This window comes from Protomyctophum bolini (genome assembly GCF_963924005.1).
Source record: "Protomyctophum bolini genome assembly, chromosome: 5".
Taxonomy (NCBI): Eukaryota; Metazoa; Chordata; class Actinopteri; order Myctophiformes; family Myctophidae; genus Protomyctophum; species Protomyctophum bolini.
Window position 1 is genome coordinate 14,861,403 of NC_137866.1, and position 26,216 is coordinate 14,887,618.

At 44.0% G+C, this 26,216-nt stretch overlaps 2 protein-coding genes across 4 annotated transcripts in view; one reads left to right on the top strand and one right to left on the bottom strand.

The window, feature by feature from the left end:
- cacna2d3a (calcium channel, voltage-dependent, alpha 2/delta subunit 3a) overlaps nt 1-26,216 on the top strand; it is a gene marked incomplete at both ends in the record, with an annotated part of 220,647 nt that overhangs the window by 136,115 nt on the left and 58,316 nt on the right. Inside the window, 5 exons of the mRNA XM_080764041.1 lie at nt 56-101; nt 2,210-2,307; nt 3,326-3,419; nt 4,148-4,243; nt 4,894-5,015. Coding sequence (XP_080620167.1) covers nt 56-101; nt 2,210-2,307; nt 3,326-3,419; nt 4,148-4,243; nt 4,894-5,015 — 456 coding nt within the window. The remainder of the gene's footprint in view (nt 1-55; nt 102-2,209; nt 2,308-3,325; nt 3,420-4,147; nt 4,244-4,893; nt 5,016-26,216) is intronic.
- On the bottom strand, nt 12,533-24,518 carry lrtm1 (leucine rich repeats and transmembrane domains 1). 3 transcript variants are annotated; one of them, XM_080764043.1, is made up of 6 exons: nt 24,025-24,518; nt 20,718-20,890; nt 20,021-20,244; nt 19,555-19,760; nt 17,864-18,458; nt 12,533-12,736 (listed from the first exon to the last, which is right to left on the bottom strand). In XM_080764043.1, the coding sequence occupies exons 1-5, from the start codon at nt 24,029-24,031 to the stop codon at nt 17,869-17,871; spliced, it is 1,200 nt and encodes a 399-aa protein (XP_080620169.1). In that variant the 5' UTR covers nt 24,032-24,518; the 3' UTR covers nt 12,533-12,736; nt 17,864-17,868. The 3 variants fall into 3 exon arrangements, with proteins under 3 accessions (XP_080620169.1, XP_080620170.1, XP_080620168.1); XM_080764044.1 differs by lacking the exon at nt 12,533-12,736 and adding an exon at nt 13,239-13,328; XM_080764042.1 differs by lacking the exon at nt 12,533-12,736 and having other exon boundaries at nt 17,300-18,458.

Genomic DNA, 26,216 nt, shown 5'->3' on the forward strand with positions numbered 1-26,216 from the left:
TCTCAAAGACTACAGGGGTTTAACTGATTTAAGTGTTATTTATCCTGTCCATTAGGTCTGCATGACTTGGAACACCCTGACGTAGAGTTGGCAGATGAATGGTAAGAGAATCTATGTGTCCGTACTGAAAATAATATTATAGCCTAGTGATGCATGGTCACTCAATCAGGAGACCTTTCTTGAACGCACTGGTATCCTAATCATCATTCCCTAATAATATTCTGGGCCCAATCATAAAATGGCCTGCAAAAATGTTGTGCCAGCAGAATAGTGATGATACAGCATTTGGTTTTGTGTGTGTTTGTGAAAGAGAGATTTTGCTGTGATGGTCATGAAGTGTGGGTCATGACCCAAAGAATGAGATTGCGGATTCAAGCAGCCAAAATGAGCTTTCTCAGAAGGGTGGCCGGCCTCTCATAGCTGTAGCCCCATATGTGCCCTCTCCCTACGCTCATTCTGTAGCTCCGAGATGAGGTACGCAAGTTTCTGCAATACACGTTTTTATCCTTACCCCACAATGAATCCAAAACGTGTAGGGCCAGAATGGGTTTACACTAATTTGCTTATTTCCATCGCTCAAAATTATAATTTCTTTGTATAATCCTCTCTTCATAATGTAAATAATAACCCAAGCGGCACACTTTACTACTTATTTCGATGGAAATAAGCAAATTAGCACAACAGCCCATACATCCCATTCAATTCAATGCAATTCATTTAGGGCTTATGGTAGGGGAAATAGCCAATAAGGAGCTTTTGCACAAAATAACACCTGGACCTCTTTGATGGGGACGTAACAACTACAAAGAAAGGTAAGAAAGCCTTTTAGTATGGAATTCTCCTTTAACATCGGCCAAGAGAATCCAACTAGAGATTTGAACCGAGCCTTTACGTCCCGTATTTTGTCAGTCGCTTCCATGTTTATCAAGGAAGTTGAAAAGCTTCAGCGCCTCCCCGGCGCCTCCCCTGGTCGAAAAATTCCAACTGACTTCAGTTTACTCGACATGCACACGCACACTTCCTTGATAAACATGGAAGCGACTGACAAAATACGGGACGTAAAGGCTCGGTTCAAATATCTAGTTGGATTTTCTTGGCCGATGTTAAGGTTGTATTAGTGTAAACCCATTCTGGCCCTACACGTTTTGGATTCATTGTGGGGTAAGGATAAGAAATGTGTATTGCGGAAACTTGCGCCGTTTCTGAAACGCGGTGGGAGGGGCCCAGTGTGTGACCTCATCTCGGAGCTACAGAATGAGCGTTGGGAGAGGGCACTAGCTAGGGGCTAGCTTAGCTGGTTCTGGCATCTAGTACGGAGGGATGCCTCCCAAGCGTCTCCCTAGGGAGGTCCTCACTGCACGAGTGCACTTCCCACTGAGAAGAGACCAGTGTTTTTGGCAGCAAATTTCTATTTTAGTTTTAGTGATAGTCTTTGGACTGAAACTTTATTTAGTTTTAGTCATATTTTAGTCACCTGGAATGTTTTAGTGTTAGCCTAAGTCGACTAAGTGTCAAGCGATTTTAGTCGACTAAATCTACAGTTGATTTAATCGACAAAAATGTATTTTAGCGGGCCTTGATGCCGTTGTAATGACAGATTTTACACTGCTATTTTCAGTATGCAAAAAAATGTAAAATGACTTATACTGGATCTCTTGTCCACTAGTCCCTAACATTTGAGTCTGTTATTATTTCTTAACAAAATTGTCAATACATTTAGTCTTAGTCATCATAGCTTACTTTTCATTTAGTTTCCATTCAGTTTTCGCCAGTGAAAAAAGGTAGTCGACGAACATTTTAAATATTAGTCGTTGGAACTGTTACCCCCGCGACCTGATTCCGTATAAGCAGTTGGAGATGGATTGAGGGATGGATGGATGGATGGTCTGGTGTGTGCGATCTTCTGTGTATCCGCTCTTTCTTGGTAATTTTGGTGCTCTTGCGACTATACACGGCAGTAACCCACTTAATACACAGATCACAGTATGATTTTAATCAATGATTTGACCCATAATATAGATTGTTATAATGATTGCTTCCTCCAAAGCCACATGAACAGAGTCAGAACACGGATGTGTTATTGAAAACGGTTCACAATCAACACAAAGCACAGATGTTAATAATGAATGATAATTATGGTAATATGGTTACAGAGAATGACTCGTTTGTCCCTTTCGTTCTGTCTTTCTTTCTTTGTGTCACGCTGCAGGACGTACTGCAACACAGACGAGCACGCCGAGCACCGCTACCTGACCCAGATAGAAGCCATCAAACTCTACCTCAGCGGACACGAACCTCACCTACAATGTTAGTCTATCTATTATTACATTTGGGGGAATTCCACACCCACACATGCAGTGCCCATGGACCGAACAACTTCACACACACCATGACGTGTGCACTGTGCAGAGTATGCGGGAGTGCCGATCACGCCCTTGCTTTGTCGCCGCGATACGTCACTGTCCTTGACCTCTGTGTTTTCAAACCAAGGCTGTTTGACTACTGGCCAATCACAAGAGCCATATACCTTTGTGTGTCTCACTTGGACACACAGTATCCACTGCGCCACATACAGTACACGACATGTGAGGTTTTAGAACTACAGTACACCATGACCCTCACCTACAATGTTAGTCTAGACACGTGGTTCACATAGTCATAAGCAGCTATTCCAAAGTTATGATGTGCTGACATACAGAATACTAACAATACAACCAAGTGTTGCCATATAGACTGTCACCACATGTCTGAAGTGTTGAGCAACGCACTCGCTGACATCTCATCAACAGCTCGTTGTCATCAAGTGCACGTCTGTGTGAGCGATGAGTGCGAAAGAATATACAGAAAATATCTATCTATAAATGCACCACGTCTGTGTGTGTGTCTGTAACTCAGAAATCGCTCGCCCCACCGACAGGCAGGCGTTTTCTGTCCACACACGTTCCACACCCCCACAGGGATTGCAGTGCCCGGTGTCGAGTCCGTCGGATAGCCGGTTGTCCAGAACCAGCACAAAAGCCTCTGCCCGGGCTCTGGACCTGATCACCCCTATTTCGCCATATTTGGAGCTGGCCTGTTCTGACATCATTCTGACATAATGCATGGACTCCATATTTGGGCATGCCTGACAAAGAACTCCATATATGGTCATAAAAGTGACACAGACATAATAACTGGGTGGGGCATCCATTTCCAACTAGCATCGTTCCAAGTAGGCCAGTGCCCAACGGGCACCGCTAGTACAAAAGGTTTTTTTTCCACCCGACAAAGACAATAGTTATTTAATGAGTTTTAGTTTAACTGCATGTTCTCTCTGGGTGTGTAGGTGACAAGGAGCTGATCCAGGAGGTCTTGTTTGATGCTGTGGTCACGGCTCCTCTGGAGGCCTACTGGACCAGTCTGGTGCTCAACAAGTCCGAGTAAGTTCTCCTCATCGTTTAGTTCTCCTTTGGCTTAACCGAATCTATGCCAATTTCGGGATTCGTGCTTGCAATCTCCTTTGCCAAAACCAGAGATCTTGGGTTTGTTTAATGTAATTTAATACAGAATTAATAGCATTTTATTCACCACTTTTAGCATCCGGTGGCTCCCATGGTGTGTCATCGAATATCCAAAATCTCCATGTGCACACGCACGCACGCAATCTAAAGCATTTTAGGGCTCAGATTTAGATAAAGGACCATGTGTAGAGCCTAATAAAACATTAATTAGAGGTCACGCTATGCATGTTAATAGTTCGAGCGGCAGATCATGGCCATGAGCGAGCCTGGCGCGACAATAGAGGGCAATCACTTCCGGCTCTTCTTCTTTGCTTATATCTTTTTTTCTGGCACTGGCCTGACGATACCGCCTATGGTAACGTGATGGAATGTGTTATCTCGTCAAGTTTTCTCGTCATCTCACTCCACGTCTCACACCGCCAATGACGAGATTCTCGTCATGATAGAGGGCGCTCTACCGCAGCCTGTGAATGATCCTAGGATCAACGAAGAAGAAGTGTGCACCCAGAAATGTTCAGCCAGGCGGCTAAATACCCTGCTAAACTATGGATTTCAAATGTTGCAAATAACAGAGTGTTTAATAATGGAGGCTTGTGTATTTGTCATGCTGGTTGTTGTGAACTGCTCTATGTTGTCATGCTGTCCAGGAACTCTGATAAGGGGGTGGAGATCGCATACCTGGGAACCAGAACCGGCCTGTCTAGAATCAACCTCTTTGTGGTGCCTGACCAGATCACCAATAAGTAAGTTGTGTGTGTGTGTGTGTGTGTGTGTGTGTGTGTGTGTGTGTGTGTGTGTGTGTGTGTGTGTGTGTGTGTGTGTGTGTGTGTGTGTGTGTGTGTGTGTGTGTGTGTGTGTGTGTGTGTGTGTGTGTGTGTGTGTGTGTGTGTGTGTGTGTGTTAAAGATCAGATTTATACTTGTACGCCAGTATCACACACCAAAAACGTCACAATGTGAGCTTGTAGATCAGCTATTTTCAGTGTGCGATACCACATGCAACAAAGCAGAAAGCTCCTAACAGACCTAATAGTACTCTAGTACTAGTTGGACTCATATGCCAACATGTCGTAGTAAATCAGTGTCATACATATTCTGAAGAAAAGATACTTGACATTCAGTAAGTGGGTCTTATGATAAAAATTACATTATAATGGCGTGTAAAACATCAAACCAAACATTTGACAAGGACAAGGCTTTGTCACGGACACATTTTGTCTGTGTGTTCAGACTTTATGATGACCCCATAGGTCTCGGTGTACGTGTGCATGTGTGAAATGTACCCATTCTGCAAACTGTTAATACATGATATTTCTTTCAATCAATCAATCAATCAATCAATGTGTGAGCTCCTTCCTTGTGGATGGTTACCATGTGTTTCCTGTCTGCTTCAAGAGACTTCCTGACAGCTGAAGACAAAGAGGGCGTGTTCAACGCTGACCACTTCCCCCTGTGGTACAAGAGGGCCGCGGAGCAGGTCCCCGGAACCTTCGTCTACTCACTGCCCTTCAACACAGGTTGGTACATACCTGTGTTGGTGTTTTAAGCATTATGTATACTTTAGCTATTGAAAAATTGTGAAAATGAGTGCAAACCTTTGATATTCTTTCACAGCGAACGTTTTGAACCAAAATCTTTGCGATCTGGGAGGTCCCTGAAACAACATATTTTGAGATGGGGGTCCACGGCCAACTATATATATTTTGGGATCCTTAACATGAAATTGTTTGAAAACCACTGATATAGAAACAGATTTTGGTATCAGTCCTAAATGGGTTAATATGTTACTGTATATGAACCTGCAACAAATGTTGGTATCTCCCCAACCTGTGTACAGTATGTACAGTATATGAAACTTCAACACAGGCTGGTACATAACATATCTCCCCATAATGCATATGAACCTTCGTCTAATCACTTCAATTCCCTATTCACAGCTATACCTACAGTATACTTTACATACATACAATATACAGCTATAACTATATACAACAATACAATGTACTGTATGTATATAACCTTCAACACAGGTTGGTACATACCTCCCTACTTATGAACCTTACTCTACTCACATGCCCTTCAACACAGGTTGGTACTCTATCTCATGAATGTATATGGGCACGGTCCCAATCTCAAAAGATTTTGTGCCAGCTAGGGACCCAAGAAAAAATGTAATAGCAAATCTACAAGCACTTTGTGTACTTGTAGACCAGCTATTTTTCAATGTCCAAATTACCCCCTCGAACCCCCGAACGACCCCCCCAGACCACACTTTGAGAACCACTGACCTAATGGGCAAACTTTTGTGTGATAGGATTTTTTTAAATTGGAAATGCATACCATGTATCATTAATCCTTTATATTATTAGCCCTATAGATGTAATAAACAAACATTTATAAACAAAATAAATCAATTTGGCACAACCCATAGTCACTTAAAAGCCCCAGTGAATCTATCACTTTTTTATTGTTTATTTAAAATTTGTATCTTTGTCTTAATAAAGTTCCTTCCTTTCTTTTATGTGAAGTTGTTCTGCTCAATGAGAGAACTACATGTCATACAGACTGTGAGATTGGCGCCCCCCAGTGTGCATTTGCAGAAAATAAATACAAGAGGACTTGATTGAGAGATTTCTGCCAGGAGCTTTTAGCAGCTCACACGCTCACTCTCACTACCAGGGGACTCATATGAAGCTTAGAGGATGTCAAATGTGGTTTTTATTCCATTCAGACTGGTTTGTTGCCAGCTTTGGAAATGGAGAAAAACATTGACATGTATTTGCAAGACTCCAAATCCCAACCCACCCCCTTTATTTTCCTTTCTGTTTGGGTCAGATACCTTGTATCTCCATATTTCAACTTTTTTGTGAATTAATGTTTGGTTTTAAGTGAACGTCGTCCACTCCTGTCTGTGGATTTGATTGCATACTTTATTAAGAGTTTGCGAACAGTGCAGCAGGTATACAGTATAATTACGCAAGCAACGGCAACAGGCTAACACGAAAAAGCCACGATGGCTTGTTTCCATTACTTTTCATAATTCATAATCAAGACGTACAAGATTTTATTAATATTGAACCAATGAAAAATATGAACCCATTTAGGACCGAGAACAAGATTCTACATGTCTTCTGAATCCTGACAGTTTTCTGAAAAACCTAAAAACCCCAGAAATTATATGTATTTGGCCACTGGAACCCAAACTGAAAATATGTTGTTTCTGGGGCCCCCCAGGAGCAAAGATTTGAGTTAAAAACATTCGCTCTGAAAGAATATTATATTCAAAGATTTGCGCCACATTTTCAAGACTAAAAAAATAAAGCAAATCTATATGCTTGTAAAACTGTTACTTTTAGAATGTATCAGAAGTACTGTACAGTGCACGCTCAAAACGCGTCACTTCGAGCTTGCATATTTTGATGCTTTTGTGTAACGCTAGTATTATGATCAAACGGGGCGTTAATTCATGAAAAGCTACAAGAAGTTAGAATGTGGAGATAAGAGGTTTCTGCCTGACAACAACCATCTATTGGAACACAGCTTATTTTTTGTTTTCCCTTTTCTTTTACATGCAAGGTTTCCACCCGATTGCGACGTTTTCCTCTCACGCATTTCGGCTCCTCTCTCTCTCTCTCGCTCTCTCTCTCTCTCTCTCTCTCTCTCTCTCTCTCTCTCTCTCCCCTAACCCTTATTAATTCTAGACTGTGTTCTTGTGGACGAGGCTGATTGCTGTGGGTTGAAATAGGATACGGTGGGATGAGGTTCAGCCCTTTCCACTGTGACTGCACGGGCCAGAACACACACACACACACACACACACACACACACACACACACACACACACACTGTGCATTGATGCAATACATACGGTGCGAGCACATGTAACAAACAAAACAAAATGCACTCGCCCATTGTGCTGGCATATTTGGACACGCGAACACGGTGCACTCGCGTGCGTCGGCCCGTCGTCTCACACACACTCACCGAAAACCCCATCATCTCTGGGAGATGAAAGCGGGCTGCTGCCCTAAACGTCCAGAAGGGAGGCTCTGTTTTCATGTGTCCTCGGGCCCAGGCGCGCTGTGTGAGCCAGCCAGTGATGGAAGAGGTTTTACTGCATGAACTAAGTATCAATACTGCAATGTAGACAGAGTATGCTCTAAGTCAGTGTTTTTCAACCAGTGGTCCTTGAGAGGGCTCCAGGTGGTCCCCAGCTAAACGATGGGAAGTTGGTAACCAAGTTGACCCTCTTGAGAGCGTGAAATTACATTTTTGTTAAACATCTGCATTGCAAGTCTGTACACAAATAGAGAATGTAAAATAATTGTCGTTTGGTGCCTAATGATACCACATCAGCAGATTCAGCACAGTATGGAACTGTGGACAAAGTCTTATCAACAACAAAATATTTGACCTCATCAAACCCTGTACATTCAACACTCAGGCATAATAATGGCAATAATATTCTAAATCTACAAAGTAACTAAGATTTAATATAACTGTAGTGGTGTAAAAGTACAATATTTTCCTGTGAGATGTAGTGGGGTAAAAGTATAATAAACAGTATAACTACTGAAGAAAGTAAAACCTATTACCTCAAAATGGTAGGCTACTCAAGTACAGTCCTTGAGTAGCTACATCACTGGAGCCAGCAAACACAAGCGATCTGTTCCCTCTCTCTCTCTTGTTGGTGAATTCACATAAATTGCAGTTGTACAAGCTCAAAACGCGTCGTTTCCACCCCACAGCAATAGTTACGTTATGTCCAATGATGGTGATTGGTTATTATTGTTCACGTCTGTCGGGTGGAAATCTAATTACGTCCTGAAACGTACTTTTCAGGGTTCAAATAAAAAAATAACGTACCATACCGTACAATCTCGAAACACATGTCTTTTTGATGCTGTTGTGTGACGATAAGAGGTTTTCGTCCGACAACGTCGTACATGTATATTTGTTTTCCACTTTGGGTGGTTCAGAGCTGATTACACGGAACTGTGATATAAAATGTGATATTGTGTGTGTGTGTGTGCGCGCGTCTGTGTTTCAGGAGAGAACAAGAGTGTGGTGCTGGCCAGCACTGCAATTCAGCTTCTGGACGAGAGGAAATCACCCATTGCCGCTGGTAAGTGTGGATTTTGTCATATATGCACAGTGCACGCACGCGCGCACGCACGCACACACAAACACGCACAAACATTGGCTGTCCCTCAAACTTAAACAGACGGCATATTGACTTACTTATCCATTCCCCATTACGCCAGCTGGCGCATATAGTAGGCCAGCAGCAAAGTCCCTCCACTTCCGTACTCTGTCTTTGTCCATGTATCTTCTCTCTGGTCCCCCAGCTGCGATGATGGGTGACACCAGGTTAAAAGTCTCTCTGTCTCTCTGTCTCTGTCTCTGTCTCTCTCTTTCTCTCTCTCTCTCTCTCTCTCTCTCTCTCATATATCGGTCATCAATGTCCATCCCACATGGCCGATCCAACTGTAGGTTATGTCTATTGATTATGGACTGCGTGTCGTCTTGCTGTCGTGGTTTTTAGAAGGGTATTGTTCGAGATGATCTTGGTGCCAGAACATATGCAGGGTTTTGCACAGGCACGATGTGTGGAACTAAGGTGGATGGTTTGTGGATGTCGTTTTCTGTTTATTTTCCACCATCCTGCACCATAGGGTAGAGTTGATAGTATGCAGTTTTGATGGCGATTTGTTTTTGGTACTGTCTGTTTCCAGATTGGTTTTAAAGTAAAAAACAGACATATACTGACATCATATCTACCCCTAACCCTTATCACGAGTATGTAGTGGTGGAAAAAGTACTCACATTAAAAATGTAAAATAAACTACTCGAGTAAAAGTACAAAAGTATTGGTATTAAAATATACTTAATCCATTTTGGGCAGGAACCCCTTTTGGTGTTTTAAGCATTATGTTGTACTTTAGCTGTTGAAAAATTGCAGATCTACAAGCTCATAGCGTCGACGTACTCAAATAACTCAAATATTTGCTTCTGGTGGGTCCCTGGTACAACATATTTTCAGATGGTGGTCTAACGCTATTAGATCGCAGAATCTATACATGCCAGAATAGGGGTACGAACAGCTGCAATACCGCTGGGTGACCTAAAGTGGCACTGCTGAGCAGCCTAAAAGGGCTTATTGCCTGGCCCGTCTTCTAATTATATTTCCTTTATTTTACAGACTTGCTTTATTGTCACTTGGATGCACCGGTTAGGTACATACTGTACATACTGTACATGCATACTGTACATGCATACCTGCACATACTGTACATACATACCGGTACATACTGTACATACCGTGGTATGTATGTAAGGTACATACATACCGGTACAATGGTACATACCGTGCATGTGGAAAAGCCTCACACTCGTATACTCCACCATATAGTAATAGTATGAATGTATTAATGAATTGTGCCTGTGTGATTGTGTGAGGAGTATTTTCATTGTGGTGTGGGTGCCTCCTCCTCACCTCAAGTCTGAGTCAGAAGAGCGGCGGTGTCAGGCAGTAACTTAAGGCAACCTAACGTAATCAGCACAGGGATTTAAAGACGATGAAGCATGATCTCTCCTCGCCCCGGGGGCGAGCGGAAAGGAAGGAACAAGGCTATCGAAAGAAGAAGAACGATAGAAGGAGGGGAGGGAGAGAGAGAGAGAGCGTGTGGGAGCTCAGAATGATAGAAATCTAGATTTCACAGTATTTATGGCGTTGCCTTTGAGAAGGGTTATGATAACATGACGTCTCCCATTTCCTCGATTCTCCCCTAAAGGCGAGGAGATGGACTTTGACAGAGCCTGCTCTCCAAAGCCAGCCAGTACAGTACAGTACATCCTTAGCCTGGCTGTCTTCTCCACAGTCTTATCTGTGCTGTCGGGTGGAAGCCTTGTATGTCCCAAATTGTTCATTATTTGTATTATATATACAGTATATATACGCAGTCTGACGTGATTTACATAGGTAATCCTACCTCGGTCACATTAATTTATTTATTCTGAAGTCCCATAGATTCACTCACATGCATGTGAAGTATCAACTCACGGCGAAAAAACGCTAATGTGCATCAAATTATCGGTAGTTAAATCTTGGCCAGAAACAGACTATCACATATGAGTGACTGACTATCGTAAACAGAAACAGACTATCACATATGAGTGACTGACTATCGTAAACGACACAGAGCTACCTCTCGGACAATGTCGCAGAAACAGTTTGTTTGTTTTTGGACCACAATTCTTACAGTATATGAGACGATTCTAAGATGAGCCAATGTTATTCTATAATATACCCAGTCGGTGCTAGCTTCAGTAGCTTGCCACCATTGATGTGTGAATTGAGGACACCGGGGTCGACTGTTTGCCGCTTCAGCTCCCAATGTATGAATGAATGAACCATTGTAAAGCGCTTTGAGCACTTGGAAAAGCGCTATAAAATGCAATTCCTCATTAAAGGTGGCTGCATGCTACCATTCTAGGTGATAACTCTTTCACCTTTTTTAGGTAGAAATGTTTTCACCGAAACCGCTAATGTGTGTGTGTGTGTGTGTGTGTGTGTGTGTGTGTGTGTGTGTGTGTGTGTGTGTGTGCGCGTGCGTGCGCAGATTGGGACTTGGCCTACCAAAACATTTCAGTCATGGGATTCTGTATCTTGTTGCTTAAAACCCTGAGAGAGAGAGTTCTACAGATTTGTGTCCAAATTCAAAAACTGTGAAAATGTGATCACACACACCTGTCATCTTGCTTAGCGCTGCACTCTAGAGATTCTCTGCTTTTTAAACCAAAGAGCCGACGACGTTGAGATGAATTGCAATTGGCTTGATATCCAGTTCAAATGCAGTTCGTCCCACAAGTTGTACAGTCTTGTCAGCGATCTTGTGCACAAAATATTGTGGTGGTGGAAAAAATATTATTTACTTAAGTAAAAGTAGCAATACTGCAAGTAGTCACGTGTGTGTGTGTGTGTGTGTGTGTGTGTGTGTGCGTGTGTGCGTGTGCGTGTGTGCGTGCATGCGTGCGCAAGTGGCGTGTACATACATGTTGAGGGGCAGGTGCTCAAGTGAAAAAAAGCCCCTTGTGCTGTGCGTGGAACCACCGGCTGCCCTAATAGTTTATTTTTTATTTTTAGATTTATAGAGTTTGGGGCATAAATAATATATTAGCTGATTTTAATCCAGAATGGGCCGATGCCACCATGGACCACAACTGTACACTATACAAAACATAAATAAGGGCACATTGCTATGTCCAGAGGACAAAAGGGCATGGTGCTCTAGCACCACCTGGTGTCTATCTGTGTAGACCCCTGGATGGAATGCAAAGTGGCCTGTGATTTGTCATATCAGGCTACTGTAGGCTACATCACAGGTGCAGTATAAACATACAAAGTTACGCATCTTCTCAGTTTTCTTCTTCTTTTCTACATTGTCTACATTGTAAATCAATGCTGAAGACATAGAAACTATGAAATGTATCTATGCAGTATGCAGTCAACACAAAAAACAAATGTGTTTTCTATTTTTATTTTATTTTTTGCGTTCAAAGTAGAACACCGTTTCTCTTTGATGAAGTCTTTGCACACTCCTGGCCTTCTCCCAATCAGCTCCATGAGGCATAGTCACCTGGAATGGTTTTCCATCCAGCAGTCTTGAAGGAGTCCTGGAGGTGTACACGTAGGTGTTGAGCACTTGTTGGCTGCTTTCCCTATAGTCTGCTGTCCAACTTTATCGCAAACCAGCTCAAATGGGTTTAGGTCGTGGTGATTGTGGAGAGGGCCAGCTAGATCTGATGCAGCACTCATACCAGTTGGTACATGAAGTACATGAGTACAATTTAATTTTGAAGTATTTCCAGTGTTCAGTACAAATATTATACTTTTACTCCACTACAATTATTGTTATTTTATTTGTATTTAATTTTAGTTTTTGTTTCATTTGTTGGCTGTACAGTATGTCTGCTTCTTATGTTTAGACTTCTTTGTGTAACATTTAAAACGTAATAATCATTGAGTCGTAGAAAAGGGGGCGCTACATTTTAATTATCAGGTCCAGAGTATTTATTTTACTTAAGTAAACAATTTGAGCACTTTTTCCACCACTGGATTTCTGCCTGATAAGGATGATGATGATGATGATTTCACGGTGACTGATTGTGTTGAACACGAGAGCAGTGCATTGTGGGTCTGGCCTGGAGGGAGCTACAGTGTGCTGGATCGGAAGGGCTGAGACAGCCGCACGCACTCACGCACGCACGCACGCACGCACGCACGCACGCACACACACACACACACACACACACACACACACACACACACACACACACACACACACACACACACACACACACACACATCACACACACACACACACACACACACACACACACACACACACACACACATGTTTAATGACTACACTTACTGTATGAGGACATCATCAGTTTATGACGGCAATTTCATGAAGGCTCTTTCATGCCTTTTTTTCCTCCTACATTTTAACCCATTAGAAGATCTGAGGCCGATTCTATACAAGATACCTTCAAATTAAATTAATATAGTTCTCAAACATTTTCATAATTCAAAATTATTCTGCATTTTTAGAACATTCTGCACATTGAGTACTTTATAGTTTTGCTACTTTGAGTGCATTTTGATAACAATATGTTTGTACTTTTTTTTTAATTCCGGACATTTACTTGTATTGAGTATTCCTATAGATTATTGGCAATTTACTTACTTCCTCTAAGTAAAACCACGTACTGCCTGTGATGTACAGTAATGATGATGCTAGCAGTCAGTCAGGATAGGGCTATATCTGTAACCAGAGCCATAGAATAAGACATGGTAATGATGATGCTAGCAGTCAGGATAGGGTTATATCTGTAATCGGAGCCATAGAATAAGACAGAGTTGCGTCATTGAGGGGGCAGAAAAACTGAGTGCTCGATCGCTGGTCATGCAGCCTGAAGAGTGACAAACTGGAGTTTGAAATACATTGTTTTCAACGGGGGCGACACAAATATCATCAATTTTAGCCATGTGTGCAACATGGCAACTGTTTTAAAGTACTGTACAGAGACAACTAAAGTCTCTGTAATGTTTATGTTGTACTATTACTAAAAACTATCTAAAATAAAGGGATTTAAGATTAAAGTTGGGATGTTGCCTGAGTCCAGTATATTGTGCCAACTTCCGGTCCAGGACATTGTCACTGTTCGCTATGCTCTTCGCCAATAGAAGTCTATATAGAACCGCCATTGGACTAGCCTCATGAAGTGAACGGAGTTGTCGTAACACTGTCTTAATCTATGGCCAGTTCTCTCTGCATGCCCCACAGCACAGTGCTGCATGGGGCCAGTTAGGGCCAGTTCTCTCTGCATGCCCCACAGCACAGTGCTACATGGGGCCAGTTAGGGCCAGTTCTCTCTGCATGCCCCACAGCACAGTGCTGCATGGGGCCGGTTAGGGCCAGTTCTCTTTACATGCCCCACAGCACAGTGCTGCATGGGGCCGGTTAGGGCCAGTTCTCTCTGTATGCCCCACAGCACAGTGCTGCATGGGGCCAGTTAGGGCCAGTTCTCTTTGCATGCCCCACAGCACAGTGCTGCATGGGGCCAGTTAGGGCCAGTTCTCTCTGCATGCCCCACAGCACAGTGCTGCATGGGGCCGGTTAGGGCCAGTTCTCTCTGCATGCCCCACAGCACAGTGCTGCATGGGGCCGGTTAGGGCCAGTTCTCTCTGTATGCCCCACAGCACAGTGCTGCATGGGGCCAGTTAGGGCCAGTTCTCTTTGCATGCCCCACAGCACAGTGCTGCATGGGGCCAGTTAGGGCCAGTTCTCTCTGCATGCCCCACAGCACAGTGCTACATGGGGCCAGTTAGGGCCAGTTCTCTCTGCATGCCCCACAGCACAGTGCTGCATGGGGCCAGTTAGGGCCAGTTCTCTCTGCATGCCCCACAGCACAGTGCTGCATGGGGCCAGTTAGGGCCAGTTCTCTCTGCATGCCCCACAGCACAGTGCTACATGGGGCCAGTTAGGGCCAGTTCTCTCTGCATGCCCCACAGCACAGTGCTGCATGGGGCCAGTTAGGGCCAGTTCTCTCTGCATGCCCCACAGCACAGTGCTGCATGGGGCCGGTTAGTGCCAGTTCTCTCTGCATGCCCCTAGCTCACTGCGCTGCTGCTGCTGAACACACTAACACGCTAACGTAACAGGACAGGCCATGACATCACATCGTGGACGGACCGCGGGGCAATGCAGACGTCTCTGAGTCACAGGGGGTTAGTTAGCACGTGGGCGCACGTGTGTGTGTGTGTGTGTGTGTGTGTGTTGCATTGCTATACTTGCGAGGACCAACTGTTCCCACAAGCGGTGTGACAGCAAATTCTGATTTAGTCTTACAATGTAGGCATGTAGCAGACACTCTTAATCCAGAGCGATTTACAGCGAGCGAGGAATAGCATCAAATAGGAATAATAATCTAGGATCACAAGTAAACCAATAACCTAATCTTGTTGTTTTCCATTATAAATGCGAAATATTGCATGTTGCAGTTCGCCTGCGAATCTCTGCAAAATACGACACCAGAGCGAACAAATAAAGAGCGAAAACGGTCGCATTTTCACACATTCGCCACTGATGTGGAAGCTTGCATGGACTTGCGAATTATTCGCACGAATATATCGCGTCGCCAATTCGCCAGTGTGTAATGACCTTTAGTCTAGTTTTAGTCGACTAAACATAAACATTTTAGTCTTAGTCAACAAAATGTACACTGCCCGCAAGTATAAATATGAGGAATACACATTGTGAGCAACCTTTCAACTCAAACTTATGTCAGATATGATTAACTGTTAATTAATTTGTTAATCTGTTTGTTAATATTGCTGTCAATGCAAAATACTGTTTGGCTATTCAAAAATAGCAGATATACAAGCTCACAGCTGGTCAGATTTGCTATATACATTTTGGAAACATCTGATGAATCTAATTTAAACAGTGATGAATATGGCGTCTCTGCACCTGCCTGCAGGCATTAAGAACAAGTGAACATGCACAGCAGAATAAGAGCAGTCAGAGCACGGAATCATTTAGGTAAAATGATTGCCTGGATTATCAAATCCATGATGAAGGACGATTTGGCTGTCGTTATGCAACGGGGATTAAGCACGGCCTAAAAAAACCCATTTACTTCACTGAATGCATGTGTGCGTTGTGTTGTGTATGCGTTGTGTGTGTGTGAGTTTGTGCACTAGGGTTGCCAATTATCCAAAATTCAAATGTCAGAGAAAAAAATAAGGAATGCCCAGAAAAAAAAGGTAAAATGAATGTCACCATATTAGATCAGTAGTTTTCAACCAGTGGTCCAGGGAACACCAGTGGTCCTTGAGGGGGTTCCAGGTGGTCCTTTGCTAAAAGGAGAGCTGGTAACCACACCCTTATAGATCTTTAACTCAGCATACAATTTAGAAACCAGTGGTCAACAGCCTGTGTTATAGTATGTATATGAGCTGTTTGAACTTGTAAGGTGAGGAACAACGTGTGTCCCTTATCGGTTCATTAAGGGACATGTCTTTTTAGTTTCCAAATAAGGAATGATTCCTTATTTCAAGGGATGGTTGTCATCCCACATCCCTCTAGTGTGTGCAACCTTTTAGCTCTAAATAGCATGCAGTAAATAAGACTGCTTAGGCTAGTTGTATCATTTGAGGGTTTGTTTTTGTTGTTTTCCATTATTGCTTTGATAGAACGACACTTCTGCACCATGTCAGAAAATTACCATAGACAGACCCCCCCCCCCCCTACGGGTACACATTTACACACAAAGATCCACATTCGGCTAAATCCAATCAATCGGTTACACACGCAAATGTACACACACACACACACACACACACACACACACACACACACACACACACACACACACAAACACACACACATGAATTGTCTTCAAATGAATTAAAAAATATGATTCAATATTATGAACATCAGTCAACAGACAAAGTCAAATTCTAAATTCCATAACCTTTCCAATATCAGAGGTTTTACATCATTACAGCTTACACACACACACAGGTATAAATATAGAGCTATCTTTTTTATTTATTTCCATCTGGGATTTGATAATCGCAGATGAAATGGAATTGATATGTTATAGAATTCTTTGGCCTGTGTCCCATGAGAGCCTGTTGCGTATATACACTGACATCCTCAGTGCTCATTTTACCCTGAGGATATAAAAATGGACCAAATGGGAGTCCATGTGGTCCATCGTTAAAGACGGAGTGCCGTGATCTCCCCCCAAAAACATGATCAGTTATTATGGTTATACTAGGAGGAAGATTATTATTATTTCATTTTTATTTTTTCAAAAAGGTCTATACAGAAAGTGTTAAAATTATGTTTTTGTGTGGCCACACCCACCAGTTCATTACATATAGGCCTGCCTGATTTTCACCGTAGCACCACCCAGCTGAACTCACAGCTGTTGTTGTATGATAATAAGGGGAGTGGCTGATTTTAGTGTGTCACTAAAGCGGTGTATTTTCGATTGGGCCTTTTGACTGAAAGGCTTTCAAAGCTTTCAGGAAGAAACCAGAAATACACAGGGAAGACTTATTTGCATATTATAACCACACCTGGGGGTCTATTAGTAATATTAGACACATACAAAACAGACACAGAAGTACAGAACTATGGCACCCCATCTTTAACTCTGGGTCCATTGTTAAATGACCACTGAGGATTTAACGTACAGTTAGTGGTTATATCGCATTATAGTCTTTCTCCACTGCATAGACGTTAGACCTACTCAGGAAACGAGTTGGGCACACACACACACACACACACACACACACACACACACACACACACACACACACACACACACACACACAGTACATAGCCCATAAACACATCAGGCTCATTGTGCAGTCCTGTATCCATGACGTTGAGGAGAGGCCAGGTTAAAGGGTTCGGAGGCCCAGGGTTCGAGTCCTCCCACGATAAGGTCAATATATGCTTTCCGCAGCAAGCAGACCTGACACATTGCACGATGGAAGTGGCGTCAAAACAACACACAATGTGGTGCTCGGACTCGGAGGATCGTTTGTCAGTGTTTGACCACCAGAATGGAACAGAGCCTTCATTAGTACTATCATCGGTATTTTACGGTAACACCTTTGAAGGAAGGAAGTAGGGAAGGAGCCCGGAAGTAGGAAGAATTAGCGGGACGCATACTCTAGTTTTGTAGGTAATAACCTGTGACGTCATGTTGTACTTTTCCCAACCACCGAGGTGATCACCTAAAAACTGGAGTATGCTTCAGCCTTTTATTCTGTATTGACCTCCACTACGCGATGGCATTCTCCAGCGGTTCCTTGTCGCCCCTGGCTGACGACGTGCCGCGGTCCACGCCCTTCGTCGTCGTAGCCTCGCTAGCGGTCGAGGCTGTGGCGGCGGCTGTGGCGGCCGCGGCGTGCTGCTCGTTCTTCTTCAGCTCGCGCTGGTACTTGGCCATGATGGCGGCGTAGGCGCAGCCGTACACGGCGGCCGCCAGCATCATCAGGAGCACGATGCCGCACACCACGCCCGTGATGATCACCGTGGCGATGGCGTAGCGCAGGTTGACCGGCCGCGGCCTCTGCTTGGGCTCGCACTCCGGCAGGCCGCTCCCCCCACCGCCAACCGCTACGACGCTCCCCCCTCCCCCCGCCGCCCCGCCCATCTCCACCCCCACCACGGCGGGGGGGCCCTGGTGGTGGAGGGTGGGGCCGCCGCCGTGGTTATTCCGGTGGGCGGACTCCAGGTGGTGGATGTTGGCGAACAGGTAGTTGTAGCTGGTGGTCATGCAGGTGTGGAACAGCTGGTAGGGGACCTTCCGCAGGTCCCAGGAGCTCATCTCCTCCGGCTGGGAGCACATCACCTCGTCCACGGCGCCACCTATAGTGAGGTGGTGGAACACACAGAGGATAATGTTGTTCTTTTTGAAGTTTTTTTTCCCTAGTTCTTTTCGAGTATGCTGCAGCCTTTAGTGGATATGCAACTTTGCTGAACCTCAACCAATCCGTTACTTAAAGCTCTTAATTCGCCAAGAAGTTAATGGCCTGATTTAATGGCCGCTGTTAGAGTGATCCGATTAACACCTCAGACTGAACGAGTCCAGCATGCAGTTAATCACCTGCTCTCTCTCTCTCTCTCTCTCTCTCTCTCTCTCTCTCTCTCTCTCTATTACACTATAGAAACATCAACTTGTTGATATTGTTTTGAATAGAATGTTTGAAACTGCTGCAGTCAGTCAGGCTAGAGGAGTTACTGCATTAACTCACATTTTGATTCGAGAACGTGTGCATTTTACTTGTCAGATATTGTTATGATGAAATTGACATTTGTATTCAACATTAGCAGCCTGTCAGCTCATCCAATAGAAGTAAGTCACCATCCCTACCCTACAACCCAAGCGCACACACGCACACATGAACACGCCTCTTGGATAATTGGACAGGCCTTCTAGTGAGTGGTAATCCCCAACACGCGGTGCCTCTCCAGGGAGGAGGTATTACGGTTTGACACTGTGTAACCATGTGTCTCCATTATGAGGCTTTTTGGTGTCCTTTTTTTGGATCAGGGCTCAGGAGAGGCTGCCTACTCCCTGGTGTGAGCTGGTTACTTTAAATTACACCCAGCTTCGGAAGAAATGTTTTTGTGAAATACACAAGACTGACTGACTGACTTTTTGTTTTGAATAGGGAGTAATTGGTAAAACAATGATAATATTAAATAAACTAAGAATGGAATATGTTTTTATTTCATTTAATTTTATCCTCAAATAGATGCGTCAAGATGCGTCTGCAATTATTGACAAAATATCAGTCCAAACATCTCTGATGACCGGCGGTCTCCGACTCTAGATCAGTGTCAGACCCAAAAGTTCCCCCCTCAGTCGGGCTCTACACAAAGCTATTATTAGCGCAATAATAAATAAATAATACAAACGTCTATTAGGTACTGGTAGAGAGGCGGCGGCACTTGGTCTCACCTTTGAAGAGGTAGGTCTCCAGCCACAGCTTGAGGCCTATCAGCTGGCAGTCACACCTCCAGGGGTTTCCTCTGAGCGTCAGGCTGTCCAGCTGCCCCAGGCCCTCCAGCAGCGAGCGGTCCAGCCGCGGCAGTCTGTTGTGGGCCAGCCCCAGGTGGCTCAGGTTCCTCAGGCTCTCCCCCATGGCTCCGGGTAGACCCCACAGGCTGGAGAGAGACAATTCAATAGACCCAGAACGTTTTAGACACCTTTAGAAAACCATTGCATTTAATCCATTAAGACCTGAGGTCGATTCTACACATTCTACACACCTTCTAAACAGTTTAAGGCCTAATATCTCCCCCTGAGCTATACGGAATTCCCTTTGGCTTAGTGGTTAAGATGTTGCTTTTCCACGTGACCACGAGACCCATCCGGGTTTCAAATCCCAGGCATTCATTATCGTTACACACATGGACTAGCGTACCTGTTGCGTGACAGGTCGAGGTGCGTCAGTGAGTGGATGGGTCCGAGCAGCCGCCTGTCGAGATCCCGCAGGCTGTTATTGGCCAGGCTGAGGCGCTGCAGGCCACGCAGGCCCAGTAGGGCCGACGGAGACATGGACGTGATGGAGTTGTTGGACAGGTCGAGCACGCGAACCAGCGGCGTGTCGCGGAACGCCATGGAGCCCAGGCCGCGGATGCGGTTGTCCTGCAGGAGGCAGTGTTGATTTTGACAGCAGATTTTTGTTTTTAGTCATGTCTTTGGAATAAAATGTCATTTAGTTTCAGTCGTATCTTATAGTCATCGTAAATGTTTCAAGTGAGTCGACTTTCAAGTTTTTTTGACTAAATATACAGTTGATTTTGTCGACAAATATGTATTTTGGAAGTCCTTGATGGAGCCATAATGGCTGTTCTTACACTTGGCTGCATGCTGAAAATAGCAGATCTGCACAACACCAGAGCGGAACCAAACATAAAATGACTTTGTCTTTTAGTTCTACTGGATTCTCTTCTCCACTCGTCAACATTTTAACATTTTAGTCTAATTTGACGAAATTGACAATATATTATTTAGTCTTAGTTTTAGTCATCGTAGCTTATTTTCTATTTAGTTTTCATCAGTGAAAAAAGGTAGTCGACCAAAATCTTTTCATCATAGTTTTTATCAAATCCTCCTACCTGGAGGTGCAGCTCCAGAGTGTCGGGGTGCAGCCTCCGGGGGACGTCATAGAGGCCGCGGCCGCGGCAGTCCACCACCTTGGTGTCACTGTCGCAGGCGCACTCCTTAGGGCAGGAGTTGGAGGCGTGGCTTAGAGACAGGCTGAGGGAGAGGAGGACGCACACCAACGATGCTGGGGATGGGAAGATGGACAGATAGACAGAGAGTTTAGACAGCAAGGAAGAGCTCTTGGAATTGAATTGAAGCCAATGTGGAAGTTCTCATTAATGATGTTTTGAAACCAAAGGATTTGCCATCGGGTCTATTTTGCAGAAATGACACTGTCGTCCAGTTTCCCCAGCAGACCCCAGCCCTCATAAGCACACCATAAGCATGTCACTTTTTAAATTCGGTGGGTTGTTTTGTTGGGTGAATGTGTGATTAGTTGTCATTACAGACACATCCATGCCTATTTTGTCCCACACGAGCGGTATTTTCATAAATACTTGTGTACTGTGTGTTTCCAGGTCTTGTGATTGGGTTCTACTGCTAAAGACCCACCCCTTGCTGCCCTTTCCACACAATGGCATCCGTTTCCAGTGTCTTTTCTTTTTTTATATTTTATTCTAGAGCGCACGTTGACTCCTGCGAGAACAGCAGAGGCAGTTTATTCTTATTTCTTACATTGAAACACATATTATCTGATAAAGAAATTATTTTTATTAAGCTATAACACTGTTTTATAATAAAAACGTGATAAGCTACTTGCTGATGTTTAGACACACTGAAGCAGAACAGGCCTGTTACTGAAGCTTACTTTCTGTGTGGGAAAAATATACTAAATGTAGATGTACAACATGCAGTACACATAGATTATGTTTGGCTTTGATATTGAACCAGCTTTTCTTTTAGATGTCTACAAGGTATGATACAGTATAGTCATGTCTCACACCCACCTATACCGTCATCCTTTTCCCAAGTCCTTGTAACCTCTCGCCCACGCACGCACGCACGCACGCACGCACGCACAGTACACACTTTCACATTGCAGATCCAGGGTGTCTGATTCCCTGTGAGATAACTTCACATGTCCATTCCTTCTGGTGCATTACTGCAGTATTTATAGCATTGGGTTGAATGAGATGCGTATCAGACACGAGCCTAGGAATGCAGCTAACATGTCTTCTCCCACTGACTCTCAGTGCAATGTTATACCCTCATACTGTGGATGTGCAACAGATAGCAGCAACAGCACTACTTGCGTGCTGTGACCGGTCAATGACAGCGTGGCACAGTTAAAGGGGATAATGTGGTTAGACTGCGTTGCGTGCCTGTAAACAAACCTACTTGGGTCGTATCCTCAATGTAATGTGATTTGCAGGTGTGTGGAATTGTCCTTGCGTAGCTATGCTAGCTCAGCTGTGTTTAGGGTTTCCAACTGCTTGAAATTCAAATAATGGTCCATGAGAAAAATGATGGATTCCCCAAAAGTGTGTTCCTTTATCAGTTCAATTAGGGATACGTCTTTTTAGTTTCCAAATAAGGGACAAATCCCTATTTCAAGGGACGCTTGGCAACTCTATAGCTGTTGGTGAGTGATGATTGTGTTGTTCAGTGTCTGTTGTGAAATTGTTACTTTTTAGGATTCAAATTTAAAAAAGGCAAAAATAGCAGATCTATACAAGCTAAAAATGCATCGCGTCACGTCTCAAACTTGTATATCTGTTATTTTGGATACTTTTGTGTGACGCCGGCTGTAGTATGATCAAGTAGTGCGTTGATAAACAAAACCCCACAAAAACACAAACACAAAAAGTTAATATAGAGATAAGAGGTTTCTGCAGGGTCATCCCTAATATGTGAACATACAGTAGGTGGTTAACATACAGTAGGTACTCCCGTTGTTGCCCATCGACAGCGACGATATAGCATATCGTAGACCAATGCTAGGTAAGGTTCATGGTTTACCTGCTATCCTAGTTTATTTGGGGAACTGTTCTCTCTGCGCTCTGATCATGTGACTGTCATTTACCGTGTTGTTTAGTGACGAGAGGTAATCCTTAATCTAATTAGTTCAATCTCTCCTTGGTTAGTCGCTCCAACGGATGAGAGTGTCTGCCAAATCCCTGAATTGTAAATTGTATTTTGATCTGTTGCTAGGCCAAACGAAACCCTACCGAACACCGTGGACATGTGGAACACAGCAGTGTGCTGATCGTAAAGCCGTTAGCAGAATGAGAATACACACACAGTCACACACACACCTACACACACAGACACACACACACACACACACACACACACACACACACACACACACAAACAAGCATACACACATATAATTGACTGAAATGTGCGTGCTGTCTTGTTAACCCATTCTGGATGGGAACGACTTTTGGTGTTTTAAGCATTTGAAAACTACAGCCTTTGAAAACTATCAGATCTACAAGCTCATAGTGCGGCATTGAGTGTCTTCCTGTATGGACACTCAAATGCAGGTCAAATGTCTCCATGAATTTAAGGCTTCATGGGGTGTGGGATTGTATAGAAAATAAGTCACTTTTTGGAGGTGAAATACTCCTTTAATAACTTCCATTGGTTCAATATTCATAAAACATCTTTCACTTTCAAATTAAGAACAAAAATGTATCAAAGATTATCGCATTACATTTACAAGACACATTGTGAGCTAGATGGTATATATTTGCTACTTTTGCGTTGAAATAGGCTACATTTTGTTCTGCCCCACAGCAACATGCGCAAATAGACACACGCACACACAAAGAAAGTGAGCAGTGGAGCGTAGCGGCAGCAGGTCTAAGGAGGTCAACTCTGCGCGGGAGAATAAACAGCGAGGCTCGTCTTCCTCTGCTCTGATGATGTGTTCTCTAGCAGCTCCTGGTACACTGTGAGAGAACCACAGTGACGCACACATGCACGCACACGCACACGCACACACAATAACCCCCGCAGCACTAACGCTGCTAATATAAGCCACTGCTTTCTGCACGCACACTTTATATGAGCAACATTTCCACAGCAAAAAATGCTCATTGGGTATTATGGATATTAATGTCAAAATAAAAAAATATATTATGCTAAATTGATCCCTAGCATAAATCCTCAGATGTCGGGAGCTTGGTTATAATTCTGCCATGGTTACGTGATCATCGTCGTTCACATAACCATCATTGCACGCATGAGTCGATGCTGATGATGGCCTCTAGCCTTGGCTATACCACATCAAAACAATCGCAACATTGTATGATTACAGTACCTCAAAGCGCATGCCTTCGTTCTCACTCATCCTCACACTGGCACTCCTACCTCTCATGTCTGTCGACGGTTCCTGCGCGTCGCTGATGAGCCGTGGTGTTTTTTGTGCGTTCGCCGAGTAGCCAGCCGCCTGCCGTGGATCTTTGGCTTTGTGTGAGTGGCTTAGAGTTCCTGTAGCTCCCTCAATGCTTCTAGTCAGCGTTGTTGTCGTTCCACCGATCCATCAGCCGTCAGTCAGTCAGTCAGTCAGTCAGTCAGATGATGATGATGGGTAGTGATATGGCCAGAGACATGGCATGGGCACTGCCCGGAGAAGCATGGATCAGCAGCGAAGCCCTGAGATGCCCTTTGGACCCCCAGCAGCCCTGCCTGTGTGGGCACGAAACCCCATGAGAGCCAATCGAGAGCTCACGGCGCACAGCCCACTGCCAGCCCAGCCAGGGAATAACAACACTATAGACTTGGATATCTCTCTCTCTCTCGCTCTCGCTCTCTCTCGCTCTTGCTCTCTCTCTCGCTCTCTCGCTCTCTGTCTCTCTCTCTCTCTCTCTCTCTCTCTCTCTCTCTCTCTCTCTCTCTCTCTCTCTCTCTCTCTCTCCTATCTCTCTTCCTTCCTCCCTTTGCTTCTATCTTGGTCTCTTGTGCTCTCTCTCTCTCTCTCTCTCTCTCTCTCTCTGTTTCTCCCTCTCTCGTGTGACTGCTCACCCTCTCAGCTCTTTTATTTTCATCAGCTGACTCGTGTTGTCTCATTCTGTCTATACAGTATCAGTCGTATTTATTTTCTCTCTCTCTCTCTCTCCCACCCCCCATGCTCTCTTTGATATTGTGTCATGTTGCAGTGGACAGCTGTGGCTCTTAAATCATGGCACACTTATGCACACACATTGACAGAACAAGACATTCACGTTATTTCCTATTAATCTGGCAAAATTTTATCTGGATCATGATTTCCACTACGCACGCATAATAGGCTGCACGCACGCACGCATGCACGGACACTCACTCAAAGACGCGCACAGAGTTGCAGAATGTTTGCTGCCGTGGCATGCTCAGATGACATTATGCATGAGCCATGGGCACATGGGGGTAGGCAGAACACGCCCCCAGCAGGGCAAAGCACCATGCACTATTGCACATGTGCAAACACACACATGCACTCTCGCACGCAGTGTGCACATTGGATTTGCTCGCATGTAAGTGGATTGAGTGAGGAGTGGGTAGCTCAGAAGAGAGGCTTTTTTTTTTTACAATAAACCGAGGAAGAGATTAATGATGGAGCCATTTCATAAATGATGAAGATGATTATTATGGCTGACCTCCTCCTCCTGCACACCCCTCATCCCCTCCATCCTCTGACAGCTATAGGCCACACACAAGTGTTCTCATGCAACGTTATGATAATGTAAGCCATTTTACATAACCAGTGTATAATTAGAAGATGTATTTTCAGTGGATGCATTCATGAGGGCAACTCAGCCTCGGGTAACCGACGTACGTGCACACTGGAGATTCATCTCTCAGTAATGTGTGCAGACACGCATACCTGACAACATTATTAGCACCAATACGCTACAACACAAGAGGAGCAGCTTCTGGTAACATAAGAACAAGAACTGCACCAAGATTTTTTTAATATATATTTTTATACTGTAGGTTAGTAGTACTCTGTCTGTAATGCTTTGTCCCAAAACATCGGATCAACAATCCATAACAAAATTCCCTTAACAAAATATATCAAGAGATATCTTGACAAGTGACAGCTTATGGTATCCGTGTATTTATTTAATTTGACTAGTCTGTTCAATTTGATTGTATAATGTTAATTTGTCTTTTTGTAATTATTTGTTGTTTGTTTATGTAAATATAATATAAATGTGTAGGCTATTTGAGTGCTTTGTTCAGGACCCCAGGAAGACTAGAGGCTTATTCACACATCTCTAATGGGGAATCTTCATTTAACATGAACATAAACAACGTCGGATTCGTAAAGAAATCCAGACGCTGCATGTGCTGCATGGTCCACTCAAAGCAATTGGAAATTACTACTATTAAGCAGATTAGCACCATGCTAATCATTATGCACATCCCCTGTGGAGGCACTTAACACATTTAATGTATGGAATATGCAGGGCTCTAATCTGAGCTGGTGTCAGTGTGTGAGTCACGTTTGAGTGTGACGTGTGGGTGTCTGTCTATATCCTGTCCTACTTTAACCAGGCACTAAAAACCCTTTGAGTCTGACG

Bases quoted from the DNA above. Each gene is read 5' to 3' on its own strand.
- lrtm1 (XM_080764043.1), bottom strand. The intron at 19,761-20,020 runs GTACGCTAGTCC...GTCTCTCTCCAG, and splicing joins CTCGACCTGTCACGCAACAG to CCTGTGGGGTCTACCCGGAG. The intron at 18,459-19,554 runs GTGAGACCAAGT...ACCTCACTATAG, and splicing joins GGAGACCTACCTCTTCAAAG to GTGGCGCCGTGGACGAGGTG.